The 23,608-nt window shown below is 43.9% G+C and overlaps 2 protein-coding genes across 5 annotated transcripts in view; both read left to right on the forward strand.

Moving 5' to 3' along the window:
- The window catches only part of LOC118417689 (neuroblast differentiation-associated protein AHNAK-like), a 7,713-nt gene extending 916 nt beyond the window's left edge, over positions 1 to 6,797 (forward strand). Inside the window, exons 2-10 of one of the 3 annotated variants that reach the window (XM_035823348.1) lie at positions 199 to 494; positions 832 to 864; positions 1,318 to 1,373; positions 1,638 to 1,846; positions 2,170 to 2,291; positions 2,714 to 4,208; positions 4,399 to 4,547; positions 4,814 to 5,020; positions 5,721 to 6,797. In XM_035823348.1, the coding sequence (XP_035679241.1) occupies positions 227 to 494; positions 832 to 864; positions 1,318 to 1,373; positions 1,638 to 1,846; positions 2,170 to 2,291; positions 2,714 to 4,208; positions 4,399 to 4,547; positions 4,814 to 5,020; positions 5,721 to 5,758 (2,577 nt within the window). In that variant the 5' untranslated portion in view covers positions 199 to 226 and the 3' untranslated portion in view covers positions 5,759 to 6,797. Of the gene's footprint in view, positions 1 to 180; positions 495 to 831; positions 865 to 1,317; positions 1,374 to 1,637; positions 1,847 to 2,169; positions 2,292 to 2,713; positions 4,209 to 4,398; positions 4,548 to 4,813; positions 5,021 to 5,720 lie in introns of those variants that run through there. The other 2 variants (XM_035823349.1, XM_035823350.1) reach the window with 2 other exon arrangements.
- A 4,224-nt stretch (positions 6,798 to 11,021) lies between these two features.
- Positions 11,022 to 23,212, forward strand: LOC118417687 (microtubule-associated protein futsch-like). 2 transcript variants are annotated; one of them, XM_035823344.1, is made up of 10 exons: positions 11,022 to 11,230; positions 11,741 to 11,877; positions 12,197 to 12,315; positions 12,517 to 12,688; positions 13,268 to 13,652; positions 14,022 to 18,959; positions 19,253 to 19,389; positions 19,999 to 20,199; positions 21,036 to 21,125; positions 21,724 to 23,212. In XM_035823344.1, the coding sequence occupies exons 1-10, from the start codon at positions 11,082 to 11,084 to the stop codon at positions 21,861 to 21,863; spliced, it is 6,468 nt and encodes a 2,155-aa protein (XP_035679237.1). In that variant the 5' UTR covers positions 11,022 to 11,081; the 3' UTR covers positions 21,864 to 23,212. The 2 variants fall into 2 exon arrangements, with proteins under 2 accessions (XP_035679237.1, XP_035679238.1); XM_035823345.1 differs by lacking the exon at positions 21,036 to 21,125.
- Positions 23,213 to 23,608: the final 396 nt, after the last annotated feature.

The following is a 23,608-nucleotide window of genomic DNA, read 5'->3' on the forward strand; positions in this document are numbered from 1 at the left end:
CACGCATGCCCATACACGTGCGCCGGTACACACACGCACATGCACCCCCACACAGTTAAACGTAACCATTGAATCTGCAAGTTTATAAGTACTTAAATGCCACTTTGCATATACATGTATAATACCCAAGTACACAGTTGATACTGTGTATTACTGAAGTTTGGTTGACCAGACTTTAAGGAAACGCTCTAATTTCAGAGCAGACGTCGAGAGAGCCGCTACCACCATGAGGGACCGGATCAAGAAGAAGCTGGAAGAGGCCCGTGAGCCGCTGGTGAGGGAGATGCAGCCCCTGCCGGTGTTCGGCCTGCTGTTCCAAAACGGCATCCTGACGTCCGACCAACTGGACGACATCCTGCCGCACAAGGAGCGGCTACAGCTGAATGAGAAGGTTCTAGACGAGCTGCCCGAGAAGGGAGACGAGGCCTTCAACGTGTTCACGTTTGCCCTGAACGAGCATCATCAGCCTCAGCTCAAGGAACTACTGGAGAAAGGTACGGGATGGGGGATAGATATGACACACAAAAACATGCACTCTTCCCCATAGCTAAATAACGTTTTATAGGATGGCTATTGTAAGACATTTCAAGTAGTAAATAGCAAACACAGGCATCTTCGTCACTAATGATATCATGTTAAAAATTGATGTTTAAGTATTCAGTAGTATTTTGCATGCTATTGGGAATGATATTGTGTTGTAATGGCAAGGTTCACTGCCTATGCTTATACTATGCTTTTGGTTCACTGTTATATTTGAAGTGTGTATTCAGCTCCTATTGGGCTGCGTGTGTAATAGGCTGGTGTAACTATTATTCTCTCTATCTTTTATAGATCCTGGTGTGGGATCGTCCCATGCCAACAAGGGTAAACAGCTAGCTCTAAGCGGGTATTAGTTGGTGTGGTTTTAGCAGCAAAGGCAACAGTTGGTTCGGCTAGTGTACCTTTGTGAAGTTTGGTTCATGTTCTTGGTTTCTAGCCGCATCATGTTTCCAGGGCTGACTTCGAAATGATTTGATTCTAGTTTTTATACTGGAAGCGACATTAGTAGATTAATAATTCTCTCCCAGCATTACACGTACCCATCCCAGTGGTGCGTTTGACCGTTTTGAATCCGTTTTTCGTCTCTTATAAATTTATACTGAAAGCACATTGGATTTGAACCACAATCTCAAACTTTCATTATACTATGCATTGGTTAGTAAGTTGGTTGACTGGTTGGTTAGTTGATTGTATGGCTGTTTTGTTGACTGATTTACTGGTTGAATGATTGATTGGTAACTCTACGAGCACTGATTGGTTAATTTTAACTCCCCACAGAGTACGATCCTCTGTACCCGACCTCTCCAGAGCCAATAACCAAGCTGATCGGCACGGTAATTCATTCATTCATTCATTCATTCATTCATACATTCATTCACAATGCAAAGGCTTGTTAACGCCTGGGCTAATTACTTTGAGACCTTGTTCACTTCCCTTAAATGCCACATATGTATACATGATAGAGAGCAAATATTCATTGTGGAGGAATACGCACATTATTCATATTTTTTGTCAGCATCTCAGGCACATTACTTTTTGTTCTTTTTGAGACCTCACTTACGGATCATAAGTGACGATCCCTCCCCTTTCCCCAACAGATTCCTCTGTCCAAGAACAAAATGAGCCCGGCTCTGCAGGACCGCCTGGAACAGCGCCGCGAGCGGATCGTGAGCGAAATGCAGCCGCTCACGCTCTTCGGCCTGTTCCACCAGAATAAGGTCTTTGATCTGGACGATATGGACAGGCTCCTGCCTCCGGGAGAGCGTGAGAGGGTCAACAAACGACTCTTGGATGTCCTTCCCGAAAGGTACGATTATCACTGAATGGTGATGATATCAAGTGCGTATGTGGCGTCGGGCGTGGCGTAACTGAGTTCGATCCCCGCCGTTCCCCCGACGTTGTGCCCTTGGGAAAGGTACTTTACACGACCTTCCTCATTTCACCCAGGTGTAAAAATGGGTACCTGACTTCGGTCGGGGAGGTAAAAGACTACATTTACCTTCTGTCTGTACTGTATATGTGGCACTGTTAATATAAGTTACAAACTTGAGTGCAGTGCCACATCTAGAATCGATACGTAGACTCTTGTTACGATTGACCCTTATCTTGATCTTACTACCTATATTACAGAGATGACCAGGGGTACGACATCCTGAAGTTTGCCCTGGAAGAAAGTGACCAAGGGCATCTGCTGAAATACATGGGCGGGCAGAGGACGCAGCCGACCGGACCACGAGCAGGAGATGTGCCTGGTATGTTGGATATGCGATTAATAGAGGCAAATAAGTTGACAGTTGACCGACTTGCAAGATATAAAAGTCAATGTATTTCCCACTGTAATTATGACTCTGGTGAGCTCTCCCCTAACCCTACCCAGTTAGAACCCTTTGCCAGGTCATCACCATCCATAGCTTATCTTCGTCTCCGTGTATGTGCCAATTCCATTTAGTTGAGAGCTCAGACAAGGAGTAGAGGGGCTTTCGTCCAAGAAAAGGTGGCACCGGTGCTGTAGTTGGATGGTTACCGGCTTTTGGCTCATCAGTAGGCAGGGGTGCCACTCCCTGACCGCAACCCTGTCGGGTGGCGGCGAGTATCTGTGGCTATGTACAATCTTACCTGTATATCACCGGGGCATTCCACACATTGTTTAAATGTCTAAATCTATCCTTTACAGGGGACTCGGATCAACAAACTCGGCAAACAAACGGATACATGACTTTCCCGAAATCCGCCGACGAAGCCCACTCGGGACAAGAGCCAGGTTTTCCCTCTCGCGACCCGGCGTTCTCGGTAGAAGCCCCACGGTATGCAGACGAAGCTCACTCTGCCCGACTGCCCGAGTTTTCCAGCGAAAGGCCACGACATCTGGGTCCCGGGCCGGGGTTCTCGGTTGACCCTCCCAGATATGCAGATGAGGTTCACTCTGCACCGCCGCCTGGGTTCTCTGAGGGGTCCTCGCCATTCTCTCGCCCGGAGAAACAAGGCTACAAGGGGTCTCCCCGCTCTGGCGACGACTTTAACGAACCCCACCGTGACGGACTGTCTGCATCCACCGGCGAGATTCCGCGGAAACGCACCTTCACGGAAAAGGTCAAGAACTACATGGACGAGAAGTTCGGAGGGAAGAAGAAGGGTTGGCAGGGATCATCTTCCAGCATTTCCGACCAAGATCTGCCCACCCAGCCGAAGTTTGCCGGATCCGAACCCGATCTACGCATGCGTAAGCCCAAGAAGGGTCACGTGAGTTTCGAGCCTCTTGATGTAGATGGCGTGGAGGAGTCACGTTGGAGGAGTGGGCAGTCCACCATTGAAAAGCCGAAGTGGACCAAGCCATCTGTCGACCTGAAAGCACCGAATTGGGGTTTCAGAAAACAAAAAGGTGACGCCGATGCAGATGTCGATGTCGAGTCTCCCGATTACGAGGGTCCGGAGGTTGACAAGCCATCGCGGTGGAGCTTTAAAAAACCAAGCTGGAAGTCTCCAGACTTGAAGAAACCAAGTTTCGAAGGGCCCGACCTTAGCTGGAAGAAACCAAGTTTTGAAGGACCAGATCTTAACCTGGAGAAACCGAGTCTTGAAGGACCAAACCTTGACTTGAAGAAACCAAACCTGAGTTTTGAAGGGCCTAACCTGCAGAAACCAAACCTGAGTTTTGAAGGGCCTAACCTGCAGAAACCAAACCTGGAGGCGCCTAATGTGAAGAAACCACACTTCTCGGCACCGGACATCAGCTTCCGAAAGCCAAGGATTGAAGGCAATGGACCAGACATCAAGGGGCCACCGAAATGGAGTTTCAAGAGGCCAGACTGGAGTTTTAGGAAGTCCTCCAACGACTTGGATTCACCCAACGACAACGACGGAAGCATCGAAAGTGGTGACGTCAACGTGTCAGCTCCAAACGTCCAGCTCCACAGGTCTGATGAAGTACAGGCCAACCCGAGGGTCAAGATGCCGTTCGTGGACTCCGGTCACGAGCCTGGAACATCGTCAGACTCGGATGATGACGACATCGATAGGAGGAAGAGGTCGTCGTTCCTTGATCGATTCTTCCGTAAATCACGGGAAGACCTGTCCGCCCCGGACAAGCCCACCAGCAAACCGACCAAAAAGGCCGAGCAACAGAAAGTGACGCCCGAGATGGAGAAAGAAATGAAAGAGGCCGCCGCAAGGTGAGCACTGCAAAGTTTCAAGTCCAACATCTGTAACCTTCTCTATGCCATACGAACTACATGTACTTTAAATCCATCACTTACTGTTACTCAACAAGTTTACTTTTTTTGCCAAACGCCTTATACCATCCATTGTGTTCGACAATGACTAAAGTTGTTAACAGTTTCGTTGTCTTCGTTCCCATCTTAGAATCGCCAAGAATGAGCGCATGCTGAAACTCCTGCACGACATGACAGACAAGGCTCTGTACCACGCAGTGAAGAAGGAGAACCTGGAGGACAAGGGACAGAAAGACCTGGCCAAGCTCATCCGTACGCCAGGAAAGGAACCCAGAAATGGTTGGCAATGGTCTTTCTGGTCTTTCTACAGTTTGATATTCAGTGTGCATATGAGCAAAAGTTACAAACTTGCACCTGGGGCTGTACCTGTATGTTTCGTATACCAACGGCAAAATGTTGAATGCAACAATCTCCGTTTTGGGGCCCGGGGCAAAGATTGAGAAACAATAATGTTTTATGGCATACGACTCTGCCAAATTTTGCATTCTTTGTGCTGTCTATCACACAACATATTAATCTAATAAAATTATCTGATGACTCACCAGATGAGGGTGTGGTGCTCCTGGACAAGATGACGGAGGAGCTGCAGTACCTGCAGAAACAGCGCACCAGTGACCAGGTCCAGGCGCCGTCCTGGTACGCTAACGTCAACACGGCCATGCACGATACCTACAACACGCTGATGCTGCAGACCATCTCCACCAGGAGCGCCCTGGCCGAGCTGGAGAACACGCTCAAGATGTACCGCAGAGGTCAGTATCTTCTGTAACACTAAAACTGTCATCCTTCTGACGCCTTATCGACCATGACTAAAACTGTACTTAGCTACACATGCAACTACACCGGTGATCCGTATTTGACACCTGTTAGCCGTTTGTCCTATTTGCGAGTTTGTGGGTGAGTGAGTGGGTGAGTGAGTGAGTGAGTGGGTGGATGGGTGGGTGGGTGAGTGAGTGAGTGGGTGAGTGAGTGAGTGAGTGAGTGGGTGAGTGAGTGAGTGAGTGGGGGAGTGAGTGGGGGAGTGAGTGAGTGAGTGAGAGAGTGGGGGAGTGAGTGGGTGAGTGGGTGAGTGAGTGAATGAGTGAGTGAGTGAGTAGGTGAGTGATTGAGTGAGTGATATCCCAATGATTGCATGTTTTGTAAATGATAGATGTAGTAATTGCATGCATTGGAAAGATTTAATCGTAGCATAGATTTGTCATGCTTTTAACTGCTTTGCCTATGCATTTAATCATGGACATTTCAGGTATCGATATTTTAGTATTCGACATATGTAGTATATACGTTTATATAAAGATTGTTAACTCATTCATTTATTTGATGATAGTGATACCGCTGATGACGTTTACATCACAGATATAGACACTAAAGCTCTCCACGTTTTCATAACTATTGCTTCTTGCTTTCGAGGAGAATGCTAAGTGATTTGATTTTATCTTTCACCATTAACAGATAAACACCTGAGACGATACGTGGACAAACTGTCCTGAGCTGACCGTCATATTGAAGATTATATCCAAATGGACCTGAACTATGGATAGAATAACTGGTATTCTTGGGATAGGACATTCTCTCGGTGCTTTTCCTCTTTATGCGTATCTCCTCATGCTTTTGGTCACGAGTTCAACATTGTAAACGTGCTCATGTGTAGACAACATCAGCATGTACATTTGAACACTGTACAAAGCAGACGGTGAGAAAATTGATACTATTGTACAGCTGGTAAAAAAGCAAACAGATATATTGGAATCTTAAGATATGGGATCGGAACTAGCCAACATTTTTTGATAGCCATATAATGTAGCACATGGAATCATCTATGCATACATATAGTGAAGCAGTCCTAAAGCATTGATTTTGCAATGCAACTCAACTAGTCTGTCATATCAATGGACTGGACATAACGAATATGATGTTATGATATGACGAAAGACTCATGCAGGTAGCTGTTATAAAGATATATGATAATCTAATCTAATTATAGAAATATGATAATGGAAAGAGTATTAAAGGGGATTGAAATTATTCACAAAATATAAAGCAAAGGCCTGTTTCGGCTGGAGAATTAGATATTTCATATTAGAGGAGCCAAGTCAAGATGTACTTTTTTTCTGTCTGAATGAGAACTAAGATCAAATATAGATCAACGACGAAAAAAGATCCGTGTTGATAGTACATAGAATGCATTGGTTTTATTTATTTGGTTTTCTAGATATGACAATAGTATATACTTTTGTCATTGCGTATGATGTAGCGGTTTGCACATGTATATAGACGTAGGGCACATAAGCAGATAGTCACATCAATGAGATGCACATCATGCCAGTCATGGGAAACAAACATGGCGATATTATTAGCTGACTGGAAATTCCCCAAAGGTGTCAGTGGTTTATGCATGGCATATATTACATATTGTACTATACTCTCCTTAGTAATTAGTGTCTCTGGTTGAACCTGAAATATGAGCTGGGGCTCATGGTGTATCCACATCCATCTCGGGCGGTAGAAATAAATCAAGGTTGAAAAACATTCGCACGACTTTGTTAATCACTAATGTACTATTACCAGTATAACTTTACTATAAGTCCCATTTACTTACTTCTCTTTTAAAAGCAATTCGTTGATTCAAATGGGGTCTGTTACTCTAAACAGAGGCCATTGTTTTAAAATTGTAACCATCCACCATGAGCATCATTGCCGTTATGACTCCCTTGCTCTGCAGTAACATTGCAATAAGACATTGTCTGTTGAAGTGTTAGTGTACAATTGCAAGTATACATGTAGGCAACCGTTTTCACCAAAAAGCATGCTATTTTGACGCTGTCAGACCAACAAATACAGTGCTCGAGTTTCCGTGGCCAACTCACGATAGACATAATAGTACCCTTCATATTGAAGACTTACTCAGATATCCTTTCGATTTAAAAATCGAGTTTCTTAAATGGGGAAAAGGAAAAACCACGACGTATTGACGTCACCATGTGTTTACCATAACATGGTAATTAGGTTTGATAGTCGGGTGCAGTATCGTCCAGCGGTGTAAAAGAGAACTGCAGCAGTGTCGTCATAACGAGTCTTTCCACACACTGGTCTTTCAAATGTGCCCATGAGAACAGCGATTGTCCTGGCTTCACTCTTGGATGGCTAAATAGCCGGGGTCAGATCGGGAGCAAGGGGAGGGTCGCTTGGCGGACGATCAACACACGAAGTTTGTACACCTATTCAAGTGAAGCAAAACGCTAGGCCTAGCTGAAAATATTTACTATCCTTTTTAGATAACTTATCGTGTCATTTTAAAAAGGACATCTAACTGTCATTTAAATCTACCAAATATGTGAAAAGTCCCAGGGGCAAGCAAAAGGGGGCGTTGTCGCATGAACTCGTTAAGAAAGAACGAAGCAATGAAGAGCTTATTGTTTGCGTTACCGTACGGATGTCCCGGATCAACCTCGGGCCCTGTTCACATCCTCACTCTGAGATTCTCAGTGTTCTGTCATCTGTACAGTAGTAAGCACCACTGGGCAATCACAATACGCAGGGATTGGGTTGTTTCTACCTGTCTGTAACTTATGATCTCTGTTCCCGATCGCAGGAACGAACTATGGGTAGAAATACTTCCCGCATTGTTCCGTAATGAGGTCTTATTGAAACAAAAGGACTATAATTAGACTGATTAAAATGGGAAGCCATACATTAATTTGCATTCATTAAAAAATTCCTCTTCCAATCATCTGCATCTGGTCATAATCTTATCAACAAGCTGCAAGTGTAACCTCGTTCTAGCATGAATTCTTTACTAAGCGTACCTGATATGTTATAAAGCAACCATTTAGAAACCCGTTTCCTTATGAGACATTTGTAAGCGGCACACGTAGGTGGGTGACGACACAGGTCAGGACGGCAGTGGTCGGACGAGTTGTACCGGTGTGCAGACACCCTCACCCGCCTGCATACAGCAGGTATCGCCTGGCCTGCGCACAGAGCGGCTCCACAAACTTACACCAGGGACCGCACGGGCTCGACTCACAGGCATCGCCACCTGCTGCCTCACAAAGGGTACGTTTCACAGGTTCTCTATGTTGTTGTTGTCACTTGTTTATGTTCTTTTGCTAACTATGATGTTTTGCACAAGTTACTAACAGTCAGCGGTACTTAGAACACGCCCCCAGAGTACAAACACCGTAGTTTTATTACAACAAAACAATTTAGTTGTGACGACTACATTACATTGTCCTAGCTACTTAACGGAATACAAAGGCATGACTGGTTGGAAGTGGAACAGAGTTTTGTTCTTTCGGGGATCTATACATATTTGACAGCATACTTGACTTGAAGTAGGACGACAGGCATGTCAGGTAAGAAGGGGTCAGGTAGGTCAAATTAGAAACAACGCTTCGGTAAACATGTCACGTTTTCTTCTTAGTTTATGAAAGAGTGACTATGACCGATTCATGCACATCAAAACGTGATATGATGACAGTTTCTATATCTTTGGAATGCGGCACAAAGGTGTGGTGATTTTTTCAAACCTGGATTCAATAGCTTTAAGATAGGTACGATGCAAAGGGACCAAAGCTAAGACATTGATTTAGAATTAGTTGGCGTACATAAAATAATGAATCAAATACAAAGTCACTGCTAGTGTATACATCTTAAGTCAATTGTTCTCTTTGAAAAAAATACAACAATAACACCCAGATGCCGTGTGTCAAAAGTCTAGCGTCAGGTAACTTTACCCCTGTAATTAAAAGGAAGGAATTTCTGTCATGAAAAACAAAACTTCCGGGGATTCAACTTAACTTCTGCTTTTTGCTCTTCAAATAATACATACAAACTTAAAACGGATATCAGATGTGATTTCCTGTAAACCATTTGGTCATTACTTTCGTAATCAAGATCAATAGTTAGAAGTACAGCTAGCATTAATCCACCAATTGACAATTACACAACAAAGAAATGAAGACAGGCCTCGAGCAGAAAATAAGTCATGACGCATGGTAGCCGGAACAGCAAGCAATCGAAAGGACGAAAATTCCTTTTGCTTAGGTCACCTTTCCTAACAGGGGCCCGGCCGGGCTGTTTTAAGAGACGAAAAATGTGTATCTAGAAATATACACAAATCATATCCATGAGTCTTCTCATTGCGTTCTGTGTATTTTGGTGTCTTTTCTATCATCATTTTCGTTCCCGAAAGCTTGCCGGCTTTGGAAATGTGACCTACGCATTACGAAGTCACTTGGATAAGCTCGGATAAGCTCTAAGATAAATATTGGATCTTCCACCACGAGTGGGTTTACCGCATAACAAACACTACTTAATTAAGGGGCTATTTTGCAATTCAACTAAACAATTTCCACGTGATTAATACATAATCACTATAATTCAAACCACTATGATGCCGAAGTGGCATGCACAACCACGTGTGACCCAGTACTAGAGTGGCAATCTATTTTCGCTAAAGACTGCTTTGACGTCAGGAAATATGCCACAGAATGCCCCACGGGCATTTTATATTCATCTAGCTGTATAGGTTTCTCTAATTGTCATTGTATCTAAAGTTGTAATGTATAAGGCTTTATACAGGTGTCCCTCACTTTTCTTGTGTGGCTGGATAGAACTTTTGGTCCTGATCGTTATACCATCTTCAGACAACTTAGTTCTTTATACAAATGTAATCTTTCTCATTCAGCAGACACCCTCTGCGATGTTTTCATCATTTCGGCAACTAAACCATCTTGATTTGCTCATTTTTCAGCTGCTTTATACGAATTACAGTATGGTCGGAAACTTATTTTACTTGGAAACGATCGAAAATCAATGCGCGCGAGGATATCATCCATATAAACATATCAACATGACCTTTAAATAAGAAAGTAATCTATCAAATATTCTGGGCTATTTCACATTTGATTTCCGGACCAGCAGGTGTTGACATACTTCAAAACAAAAGCTATCTCGGGATTCTATATCTAGTTCTTCCGCCCTTAGTCAGGTATGTCCATACGGTGACTCCGTCACGAAAATCGTCCCGATTCTGTTCACAGTGAGGACCTCTCTGTCAAATGTGGGTTTGTTGTGTCATATGACTATTCATTGTGACATTGTGCCCCGCATTAGACCTAAACATAAATAATTTCATGTCGGAACAAGTTATCCTGTTGGAGTAATGGAATTCACAATCACCGGAACAGCCGCATCATCAGTGACGCATGTTTAGTTCTATGCCCCTCCCTACACTAGCTGTTCTGTGATGATGTAGGTAGGGGCTATAGTATTGATAACTATTATTTAAAGGGATTATTATCGTATGAGTGCCAAACTTAAACCAGAGGCCCAAAACCATGATCAAGTCAAACAAACATGGGTTATGTGCATTTGACACAAACACAAGTGGCCAAAAATGAACAATCCCAACTTAATTTGCTGGTTCTACTGTACATGTAACGTTACCACCAATATTGACAATGCCCGTCAATGGTTATCTTTTTTGTCAGCGTGCATTGTACCACACGTATCCTTAATACGACCAATATTTACTCAACATCTCTTCCATTGCAGATGACTTACTACCTAAAATTTAATATCCATGTGTATCAAATTCTCAGTCATACGAGGAAAGTTCACCTGGGTAAGGCCCAACCCTTTCCGTGATTAGATTAAGTTTAGTTTGCTCCATAAGTACTCAGCCTTACAAGCTGTAAACAACCATAGCTGTGCACTGTCTAAATGCATCTACTCATATTTCAGCCAGCTAGGGCGCTCGAGGATAAGACCCCTTCATCAGTTGTGCAGTGGAGCTAGACACGCGGCAACATGAAGACGGAGTACATCCAGGCGCTGTCCAAACAGCGGCCCGCCCTGGTGAATGAGATGGACCCGTTACCCGTCATCAGCACCATGGTGAACAAGGGGCTGCTGAAGCAGCGCATGGCAGACTACATGCTGCCGGAGGACGTGCGCAGGTATGTTGTGCATGGTACTTACTATGCGGCATACTTTCGTTTAAATCTTATCTACTTGAAGTTTACTACCAAACAAGGCTCATGGAGCCACTCATGCGTTTTGGGTTACAGTATACTGGATTCTGAAGGCAGATGTTTGTTTACATTGGTCCATGTTTGCCACACTTTCTGAAGAAGATTATGGTCGATGGATAAAATTTCTTCGTTAAACATACTCGTACAACTCACATGACCATGAGCAATCACAAAGTCATCATGATATACAACTGTAGGAAAGCGCCATCAATGTAAACGCAAGCCTAGCTGTAGGCTGAGCAGGCAACCGCAGAAGGGGCTAGGACAATTCAACGACTGCTAACTCAGAAGAAGACATCACGTGCATGTACTTCAGTGTTGACGTACATATATATATATATATATGTACAAAATCTGTGCGTCAAAAGAGAACCTTTTTGAATAAAAGATATACATACATGCAGTACATCTTGCAACATTGTGTTATTGGTACAGGCAACTCAACGAGAGAATGATCAACGCCCTCCCCCCACAAGGGGAACCGGCATATGACATCCTGAGGGATACACTGAAGGGCAGCGGACAGGGGTTCCTTGCAGACACCATCGACAAGACAGAGAAAAAGACAAAAGGTCTGTTTATTTATTTTACACAAATAATAACTAGTAATACTAGTAAAGCTAAAGACAGCTTTTCTTATTATCTATTAACTGACGTGTCTATTGTTTTACTAGGGGTACTCCTAAGTTCATGTTGCCTTGCTATGGGTGTTAGAACTCCAAAGTTGCAACAAAGAAGTGTAGAAAACATAGCATGCTGTACTGAACAGCGCTGGGCGTATCAATATACAGTAAGGGGAGCAGAGAAGTAAAGCAAACTCTTGCATCGTGGCAAAGAAAGGTTTTTTAGTGCAATTATGTGGTAGTAACTGACTGTCCGTGTTCCGCATAGGAACGACAGAGGAAGCTGTGACGGTGCACCGTAACCTCCTGCTGCAGAACATGCAGCCCCTGCCGCTGTACCGCACACTGGTAGACTCAGGCATGGTCAAAGATGCTGATGTGGAGGAGGTGAGCTTTTTGTCTTAGAGTTATGATAAACAAAGCTCCATGCAGTCATTTACATTCCGTCTATAGCAATACAAGCAGAAATGCCAGAAGTCATTGTTTTGATGCCCACACGTAGCTGAGCAAGCTAGCCAGCAAAAGTGAGCTTGTTGAGACAAGCATCGAGCAATATCAGTATAGATAATGTTCTGATATGCCTTGCAGTTGTTGACAAAAGACAAGAAGAAGAAGTTGAATGAGAAGCTTCTCACCTACCTGACAACCCGCAGTAACGAGGGTCACGAGGCGTTCCTCGGTGTTCTGCGGGAGTGCGGCCAGGGCAAGCAGGCAGACGGGCTGGACCAGGCGGCGTCCACGGCAGAGAAAAACACAGAACGTAAGATAGAATTTGGAAGGGAGTCATTTTCGCGGTAGTTTACAGGCAACGATTTCTTTGTCACATTCCATTTCACTGCTCCTCAAGGACCATAATACACATGGCGATCTACTTGCAGGATCTAAGATTGAACTGATCAGAAACATTTCCACACGAAACATCATAGTGTAATTAGATACAATTGTATTCTAAGATTAATTTACTTTACGTTACTTTATGTAATTTGGCGTCTTGAATGCACTTTCTATTACACTTTACATCTAATATTTCAAAACTTCATTCGCAGCACCCATGGGTGGTATTTGTCACATCAAACGAATATAATCCTCATCTCACAGCCATACGCTTACATACGCTCTGGCGTATGGCATAGAACCCCTTTTCTTGTATAATTAACGACAATTCAGTTTGGTGGGAAATAAGGCTGTGAAATTGAAGGCGGGACATTGCATATCTGTCCTACGTCCTTGCAATTGACACCTTTCAGCTTGGACTGGTCGACCTAAAAGAGCCTCTGAAATTAATGTTACAACTATGAGATGTAAAAACCTAGGTCTCTTGTTCCATCTGCCAATACAGATGCCAGCAACAGGAGTAGTTTTGCCCAACCTCAAGCGCAGAAAACTCCGACTAGCCAGCCGGCTAAGTCTCCCGCCCCAGCAACTATCCGCAAGGATACGAAACCTCCATCCTCACAGCCTACCAAGCCTACCACTCCAGCGAACATCCGTGAGGATACTAAACCTTCTAAGATGGACACAACCACCACCCTGACCAAACGGGAGGCTCCAACGAAAGACAAGTCTCCTTTAGCTCAGTCGGAACAAAAACCACCAGGTCCTGCGTCTCCTGAGACGAAACGAGCACGATTAGAAGTAAAACCACAGACAAACCAAGATGCAAGACGTTCAGTGAGCCCGGAGAAGTATAACGTCAAGGATTTCAAACCAGGGACTCGCATACGGTAAGCTTTTAGCTTGACTTTGACTTGAAGTTGAATACCAACATTCAAAAGTAATGATCTGCTTCCATTCGTTGTCATTGGAAGTTGAATTTGGAAGCAAAGGGGGCGTGAACTAGATCTTCGACACATGGTATTGTTGTAATCTTACGTATACGTTGCTTTTGATACTAACAACATACATCAAGTCAGATCACGGTTAAAAACACAATCTGTTAATCATATTAAACCTGTCGTAAGATGTTGTCCTAATACTTAGCTTCAGTAGAAGGTGTAGAATTTGTCTCTGTTACAAGTAGCTGCATTAGATAAAGCCATATTTGTTCAGAACACTACATAACAAAGTCCTGCACGGGAACCTTTCTCCTCAAGGTGGCGCGAGACTCCGCAAAGTGCCTTGGGAAAGTGGGGACAGCAACTGGCAGCATCACAAGATGCGCCTCCAAGTAACAAACCAGGGCCAGGAGAGCAGACCTCAAAAGACGAGCCAAGCAAAGAAAGAGAAAGTCGTACCCAAGGAACCAGGAACGCTCCAAGCAGAGCTCCTGACAAGGCAGAGCCCACTTCCCTTAAGCCACAAGATAAGATCTCGTCCTCACCAGGGACGACCAGTCTTGGACCACCAGAGCGTGCACCACCGGCGTATTCTCCTTCATATTCCAAACCAAGCAGTTCCACACCAAGCAGTTCCACACCAAGCAGTTCCACACCAAGCAATTCCACACCAAGGAGTTACGCTCCAAGCAGTTCCACACCAAGTAGTTTCAAAGCAAGCTCTTCCGAACCAAGCAGTTCCAAGCCAAGCAGCTCCACTCCAAGCGGTTCCAAACCAAGTAGTTCCACACCAAGCAGTTCCGAACCAAGCAGCTCCCGAGTACAACCTGCGTCAGACTTGGATGCCAGACTGGACAGGCTATTTTCAAAACTGGACACCTTGGAATCATCGCTGACAAAGAAGCCTGATGAATCTCATCCCCAATCCTCCTCTCCTTTAAACAGACCAACAACAAAGGTCGAAGAGAAAACTCATTCCTCATACTCGTCGCCGTCGAAAGACATGAAAGATTCCCCCGTCCGAATCTCTTCCCCGGCCTCTAGCAGGCGTGAAACAAGTCCTGGACAGGATTCGTACCGATCCCCCGACAACTGGAGTAAAAGCAGACCAGACGACTCTTTCAGTTCGTACACGTCATCTGCTACAGAAACACCAAGTCGAACGCTGCCCGATGAGTCGTTTGATTCATACCAATCTCCATCGTCCAACGCTTCTGACGACAGGCTTCCAAAAGATTCTTTCCAGTCACCTCTGTCTTCAACGACGGGTACACCAAGCGAGAAAAGGCAAGAGGTCAGCTCCGTTTATTCTCCTGACAGGTCGACTTCCAGTTTATACTCGAAGCCTTTCTCCCCTCGGACACCTGTTGACGATAGCCCAAACAAGACGGGAGATTCCTTCCATCATACCCCTACTGGCCAAAGTTCGAAAAAGACAGAAGAGCCTTTCAGCCGGGAGCGGCCGAAGACTACAGATACGCGAACTGAAAGGACGCCGGAAGACTCCTCACCCGCCCGAGATACTGGTACGCAGCCCTTTCTCTCTCCACAAGATGAAAAGCGTTACATCGAGAAGAATATGGACCAAGCTGCTGAAAAGTTGGAGGCTAAGCTAGGTGAAGTAGCACCCACGTTCAAGAGTTCGTACAGCACTACTATCAGCTCCCCTTCTAAGACTAAACCTCCAGAGAAGCCGGCACGATCTAGCACTCCCAAAGTGCCGTACGAAAAAGTCCGTATCGAGAAGAAAGATGACGAACCAGTCTTTAAACCATGGAACAAGAGTAGTTCTGCAGAAGTGACTAAAGAGACCACAGAAGATCCAGCCTCTCCCACTTACGACCGTCCACACAGACAAGAGACTCCTGTTGCAAACATGCATAATACACCGGTACAGCCAACGCCAGCGGATGAGACGAAATCTTCCCCAAGTGTCCATTTCAGTGATCCGCTCATAAGTGAACCCATCTATGACGTCCCACGCGACTGGGAGCAGAACGAGAGACAGGAAGGCACGGCCGAGGATTCTGCCCCCCCGCCGCTACCCGAGCGGACTTCGCCGTCACCGACAAAGAAAACTTCGTCTTTTACTGACTTGTTCAAGAGGAAGGACAAACAAGACGAGAAAGGCCAACCTGACAAAAAGGAGAAAGGCGACAATGATGACGAGAAGAAACGTAAATGGGTAGCCATGTTTGTCGAAGCTATAAAGACGAAGAAGAAAGACGACAGCACTGACACCAAGGGCGTGTTAAGCGACTCCGAAGAGGAGACAGATAAAGAACGAGCTGATGTTGACGAAGGAAAAAAAGAGAAGAGAGGAGGTTGGGTGCGAGATGTCGTTGAAAGAATGAAGCAGAGCAAATCTGACGACGAACTAGACACTGTTCCGGAGGTGACATCCGACGAAGAGCGCGCCGCCAGAAAGGACGAGCAGCAAAAAGTAACGGATAAGGTAAAGGAAGGCGCTAAGAAGGCTGCAACAAGAACTAAAGACACGGCCGATAAAGCGGTAGAGGCAACCAAAGAAGGGGCCAACAGAGCTGCTCACGCCGCCTCAGAGAGCTGGAAGCAGCTGATAGCTGGGATGAAGGGGCGGGACGAGAAGAGGGAACAAAGCGGTGATCAAAAGAAGATGCGAGAAGAGAAAGACCATAAAAGCGGTGTCACAAAGGGACCAGAAAAGACGAATGAACACCGTGACGATTCACTGCCAGAAACAGTTGTCGTAACAGAAGACGAAGCTGGCAATGTCACCATTGAGTCTGACGTTAGCGACGACCTTGACATAGACGCTGACCTTGAACCGAAACAACAAGAGAAAAGCGGGTGGAAACTACCTGACTGGAGTCTACGATCACCCAAGTTGGGCCGCAAGAAGGAGCAGGAGTATGACGTGGACATGGAGTCTCCCGTGGAATCTGAAACCGTTAAAGAGAAAGATGACGACAAGAAAGGTTGGAAACTTCCCAACATTCCCGACATCCATCTCAAGAGTCCGGACTGGAAGTTCAGACGGGATAAAGCCTCGGGAAGCACATCTGAGGATGAGACGCTAGACAAGGCCAATGAAAAGAGAACTGGAAGAAAAGGGTGGAAGGAATTCTTCAGCACCCCGGACATAAGGAGTCCCGACTGGATGAAGAGAGACAGAAGTCCTCATCGTGATACAGACCCTGCTAAAGAACAGCCCAAGAAAGAGGAAGAAGAAAAGAAAGGATGGAATTTTCCCAGCGTCAATATCAAATCCCCGGACTGGAGTTTTGGACGGGATAAAAGTCCCGGGCGTTCATCTGTGTCCGCGTCTCAGGAAGACATCATGGAGCCAGAGGAGAAAAAGGAGAAAAGAAGATCCAAACCGGCAGATGAGAAGACTGAAACAAAGGAGGAAGCCAAAGAAGAAAACCAGAAGAAATGGAGAATGCCTGAGGTACATGCACCTAACATAAACTTCAAATCCCCCGATTGGTTTGGGAAAGAAGAGACACTAGAAAGGGCACCAGAGACAGAATCGTCCCAGAAAATTGAGGAACCACAGGAAGAAAAGGAAAAGAAATGGAAAATGCCAGAGTTCAATGCACTCCCTGACTGGAAGATACGACGGGATAAAAGTCAGGAAAAGGTGGAAGACCCTGGCACTTCAGATACCGTGGAAGAGAAAGGGGAACCAAAAGAAGAAACAAATAAAAAGTGGAAGATGCCGGAATTCCATGCACCTGACATTAAAATACCTGACTCATGGAAGATAAGACGAGATAAAAGTCAGGAAAGGGCAGAAGACACCGAATCTTCCGAAACAGAGAAAGAAGGAAAGGATCCAAAAGAGGAAAAGGGCAAGAAGTGGAAGATGCCGGAATTCCATGCACCTGACATCAAAATGCCTGACTTGAAAATAAGACGAGGTAAAAGTCAAGAAAAGGTGGATGACACCGAATCTTCAGAAGCAGTGGAAGAAAAGAAGGAACCAGAGGAAGGAAAGGACAAGAAGTGGAAGATGCCGGAATTCCACGCACCTGACTTTAAAATGCCTGACTTGAAAATAAGACGAGGTAAAAGTCAAGAAAAGGTGGATGACACCGAATCTTCAGAAGCAGTGGAAGAAAAGAAGGAACCAGAGGAAGGAAGGGACAAGAAGTGGAAGATGCCGGAATTCCACGCACCTGACTTTAAAATGCCTGACTTGAAAATAGGAAGAAATAAAAGCCAGGAAAAGGTGGATGACACTGAACCGTCAGAAACAGTGAAGGAAAAGAAAGAACCGGAGGAAGGAAAGGACAAGAAGTGGAAGATGCCACAATTCAATGCACCTGACTTCAAAATGCCTGACTGGAAACGAAACAGAAGTCAAGAAAATGTGGAAGAGACTCAGTCTTCTCAAGAACTTAACAAGCCAGACGACGAAAAGGAATTAGATGGCGATAAAGATAAGTGGAAGTTCCCTGACTTCCGTGCACCAGATATCAAAGCCCCCGACTGGAAAATACGAAGAGATAAGAGTGAAGAGAGAAAGCAGGGGGCTGAGGCTCCACAGGATAGCAAGGAGCCGGAAGACAAAAAGGACACTAAAAAGTGGAAGATGCCTGAGTTTCATGCACCTGACCTGAACTTTAGAAGAGATAAGAGTCCTGACAGACAGAAAGCACAAGAACATCCGACAGAAATCAACGGCGTGGAGGAGGATGAAGATAAGGACAAGAGGAAGTGGAAGTTCCCGGAGTTTCGTGCCCCTGACCTCAAGGGTCCAGACTGGAAATATGGGAGAGAGAAGAGTTCAGAGGAAACATCTGAAGCTGAAATGACAAATGGAGAGCAGGAACCTAAAGTTGAGCCGAAGAAGAAAAAGAAACAGACAAAGACCTGGAGTGTTCCTGATATCAACCTGAGGGCCCCAGACTGGAAGTTCGGCTCGAGGGACGACAAACAGCGTGCCTCTGATGAGCCTAAGGAGAAGAGGAAGTGGAACCTTCCCACCATGAGGGCACCGAGCTTAAACCTGAGGGCTCCAGGCACGAAGCCATCTGATGAAGACTGGCCGATGCTGGCCCGGAGTAGGCGGGGAAGAGATGTTGATGATGTAGAGAAGGCGATATACATCGACAGGAGGCCGAGAGAGTTCGAAGATGTAACGCTGAGTTCTGCAGACGAAGTGAACGCCAGCACTGAGAACGGGAGTGAGGATTCGAGGTCTGCTGAGTTGCCCCAGCCGGTAGCAGATGACATCAAAATTGCAGCTCAACGTCTTCAGAGTACGGAAAGGTGTGTAGATGTTTGTCATTTCATTTACAGTGAAAATCTTTTAGGACTGGGTAACCTGAAGTAGATAAGACAAGATGTAGATGAGGAGTACTGGTAACATGTCCCAGGGACTAGATTTCTTAAATAGGTGATTTTACTGTCAAAAACACTGGCGTTGAATAACATTTTTTTAAATGTCAGATAATGCCAGTATTTGTTAACAAGTTTTAACACATAAAACACTTGTGTTCACGTAAAATATGGGAAACAAGGGTAACCAGAATAGATCCCGTGCATTTGCCTACAAAACATAGGCTACTGAAGATGCTGCAGAACATGTCGGACAAGGCCATCAACCATGCAGTCAAGTGCGAGCCGCTGGAGGACAAGGGACAGCGGGACTTGGCGGACTCCATGTCTGATCTGCGGCCTGAGGAACTAACACGGAAAGGTCAGCTATTCTAAAAGATCATAGATATTTTTAGAAATTGTGTGACAAAGAAACTAAGGTTAGTCAAAACGTTGAAAGTCAAGTTTATTTGTTTATGAAACTTTACCATCACAATAGAGGGGAAGCCAATACAGGTGATTGCTCATCTCTACATGTTTTTGCTACTGCCATAAGGAGAATCAGAAACACACGTTTTTGGTCTTATTAATTTGTTTCAAACTAAGGCATTCAGGGCTTTAAAAATCACAAAGTTGAGTCAGGTATAAGAGACACCTTGCTGTGTTAACAGAACATGGCTCTATGAAACAGCTTGAATTACGTGCCCATGACATTGATATCAAGTAGCGTTTTTGTAACTTAGTCAAGTGTATTTCTGTGAGCCTATGGAATAGTCACATAGTCTTTTTGAGTCCATATTAGGGGCAGTGGTTTGTTAGCCACTGTGTCTAGTCATTGGAACCAAGATCTCTCTTCTTCCACTGCCTTTTACCTGTCCAACCTATGTCGGGTGATTACTCGTGCTTAAACCAAGGAGGAAACCTCCTTGGTTGAACCATGATGTAATGCTGCAATACATTTATCTGACTATACGATGCTGTTTCCCTCTAGACAATCTCCAGTTGCTGGATAAGATGTCTGAGGAGCTGATGTACCTGTACAAGCACAAGGACGTTCCCACCAGTCCCGTGCCGTGGTGTATGGGCTTCAGTGTCACCATGAGGGACGTCTACACCACCCTCATGCTGCACGCCATCTCCATGAAGGCGTCCCTGGGGGATCTGGACAAGATTCTCAAGCTCTACAGAGAAGGTAATGCTTGCAAACATTATCTGTTCTTTTGGAAAGGGATACAATTTGGACTGGGAAAATTTGCTGACTTATTCTCAAACTTGATACTGCATCTACAGAGAAGGTAATGCTTACAAAAATTGTCCTTCCATTGGAAAGAGATACTATTTGGACAATGGGAAAGTTTGCAAACTTTTTCTCTTTATACTGCATTTGCATGTGACACACTCTATGTCTGCTGAATAATGTGGTAGTAATGGTAGCATTGGACATTTCTGGTCTCAATTGTATATATTTCACACTGCAAGCTGGGTAACCATAGTATGTAGTATTGACTGCCAATTGCTGTGTATCATAAAGATGGTGCCTCTAGTTTTGATATTGGGTATTAAAGGTGAGAAGGTGAAGTATACCAAGTACAGTAGCTTTTCATGCATGTTGTCCACCTGCCTGTATCCTGCTGGTCTGTAATGTGGCTTTTATTTACTTGCCAACATCTGCATTATTGCCTGGATATCTATCTAGTAATCTTATGTCTGCTTCCTTTGCAATCTGTGCATTCTGCATAAAAATTTCGTTCTGGAGCTTGGTGTATTTGCAACTAAAAAGTGAGGATCCAAGGATTCTTAGCATGGTTGCCTTTCAATATTCACTGCAGGCTTTAAAAAGGAGGGATTGGTTGCAAGCAATCAGTCTCTGTCTTGGAGGTTGAAAAATACAAGAGAAAGTTGAAAATTTACAATTCTGTTTTCAATACCAGGCACTACAGTGGGCTTACTTCAGGTTGCAGGCCACAGGCAGAATGGGACCAGTAATTATGTTCTATCAATAACTTAAAACAATTGATCCCCTTTCAGAACTAGATACCGCTATTAAAGAAGAGCAAGCAGCACAATCGAAGCAAAAGAGGAAAAAGAAGAAGACAAAACCATCATCAAAGTCAAAACGTAACTTACTAAGTGAAGTCAATTCATCCATGACTAACTGCCACGGTTCAAGGGGGTTCACAACTAATTATTGTTGGTACATGTAACAATGATTTGGTTCCTTACATAACATGTGTACAATCATGTATTTTGTCGTGTTTTTGTCTCTTTGTTTCATGATCAGTCAATGACTATGTTACCCTACACAATCTATAACAATTAACATGTACCCTATGATCCTTTTATACTTTATTTTCCTACTTGTTTAGCTATTAATTAGTGCTTTTTTCTATTCTATCACACATAATTGCATGTCTTATGTAACATCTGTGCACTATTGTAACATGTTAGACCAGTCAATTTTGGGAGTGGGGGTCTTTCTGTTCAATTGGACAGAACTCTTAAGATAATGATGTGTGTTTAAGACTCAAGGCCACTGAATTATCTTCAGTGTTGAAGTATCCAATAGACTGTATATGTACATACATTAACTCAAACTTTATAACCACTGTGCAACAATGTAACAACAATTCCAATGTATTGGTCGGGGGAACTTGGAGACTGACTTGTATGCCTGAAGAGATGTTGACTGAACATCACCTATGCATTTTTCTTTCAGACTTGGAGAGAATGAAAGACGAGGAAGAAAAACGATTGAAGAAGAAGGGAAAGAAGAGTGGTAGATCAGCACCGAAGTCCAAAGACACTGAGAGGACTGACTACTACGGACGGGACCCTAGCTTTGATGTGGAATTCTAAGATCATACATATAGTTTATGTTAACAACAGTGAAACCTAAGAGCAGTTATCCTACATGTATATGCTTAAAGCAGGTTTTACCTACATCATGTTCCAAGATAAACAAAACAAAAATTAACTGCTAGTTTAGAAAGATTTACCTTACCTTACAGATTAAGACAGGTTAACTTCCACTCTGTAAAAAAGCAAGCACAAAATGCATGGAACACCAGCTCTATTCTATGGGTTAATGGTCAAATATGTTCATCACTTGTTGATCAAGAGCCATCAGAGTATGATGCTTTCTTGTGATCACAAGATTTTGTAACAAGGTGTATTGTCTAATGCCTTAAGATGTTTCAAACATTATTGGTTTAAAAGTAATGAAACGGTGTATCTAACAGCCATCTGTAGAGGTATCTATATAGCCAGTATAACTGTCCTTTGGCGTAACAAACCAGCATCCCATTTCTTTATTGTATGAGACGGGCAGAATCATATAATTTTCTTCTTTCACTGCTGTAAATTGATTTAAGTATACAGGGCTTACACCTTGCAGGAGGGGAGGTGGGATCGGCAGCAGTTGAAATTCATGGTTAAAAAACTATAACAATATAACGCAAGGCAGAGCATATGTTTAAAGTGTGGTGGGTGGCTCACTAAAATAGAACCACGGCAAGTGTTTCACAATTTACAGTACTAAGTATTCTGGCATTGAGCTTTCAAAGGATGAAAACCTGTAACACATGCAGACAAAGTGAAAGGGGGTATTCTACCATATAGTATTGACATGTGATTGTGCTGCTACAACTGACTCATAATAGTCAAAGTGTGAGGGGGAATGAGGGGAAAGGAAGAAAACTATATTTTGTAACTACTGCTGAGGACATGACTTCTGCGCAAGACGACAATGTTTTGAATCAGACTGGGTTTGGTATAGCAAGGGATATAAGTGGATATGGGTCAATCTGGTCCAAGAGTAGGCATGACGCAAGTGTTTCCTTACCAATTCATTTATCCAGATAACACATATTTCAAACCCAGCTTTTTAAACTCTGGCCACCCTTTATAAATAATGGAAGTTACCCTGATTCTGGTCTCTTGAAAATTAAAAAAAAGAACATTTTATATAAATATTTAAATAGAAGTAATGATACCTTTCTATTCAGTCCCTGACAGCCTTGAGAGTAACCCAGAAAGTTTTATATTAATTTCTTCCAGTCTGAGATGATGCACTTACCCAATACTATTTGTATTTCAGACAGTATAAAGGCTGATGTACTGCCTACCTACCTACTTGACTACTGATGTATTATTTGACTTATGTAAAGGAAAGTTGGAAAATAAAGGTTATCGTGGTGAAAATAAAACTTTTTCTTCTTCTTCTGTACACCTGAAACAATGATATTTGTAGTTTTCTAGTTGCTGAAAGTAATGGCATCATTCTACACCTTACCTTTATGCATGAAAATAAATTATATGGGGAGGAGCAAATGTACAATGGTTACTTAACAAACTTGTTAGGCCTCGGGAAAATGTCTCACTATTGACATTTTGCAAAGCCCTGCATGGACTTTAAGATATCTCAAACATAATTTCCGTTGAAAAATATGGAAGGTAAAGGTACTCTTTTAATTATGACTTTGTAGCTTATTGTTCACATTGTGTGGTGACTGGATGGATAACTGAATAACTTGCAGAGACAGTGAATCTAAAAATGTCCCACTTTCACATAACACCCCCTGTATGCCAGGCCAAATCTGTTG

Source organism: Branchiostoma floridae, chromosome 6 (assembly GCF_000003815.2).
Source record: "Branchiostoma floridae strain S238N-H82 chromosome 6, Bfl_VNyyK, whole genome shotgun sequence".
NCBI classification, from domain to species: Eukaryota; Metazoa; Chordata; class Leptocardii; order Amphioxiformes; family Branchiostomatidae; genus Branchiostoma; species Branchiostoma floridae.

Coding starts and splice junctions, on each gene's coding strand:
- LOC118417687 (XM_035823344.1), top strand. CDS start 11,082: ATGAAGACGGAGTACATCCAGGCGCTGTCCAAACAGCGGCCCGCCCTG. Junction 11,878..12,196: donor GACAGAGAAAAAGACAAAAG/GTCTGTTTATTT, acceptor TGTTCCGCATAG/GAACGACAGAGGAAGCTGTG. Junction 12,689..13,267: donor GGCAGAGAAAAACACAGAAC/GTAAGATAGAAT, acceptor CTGCCAATACAG/ATGCCAGCAACAGGAGTAGT.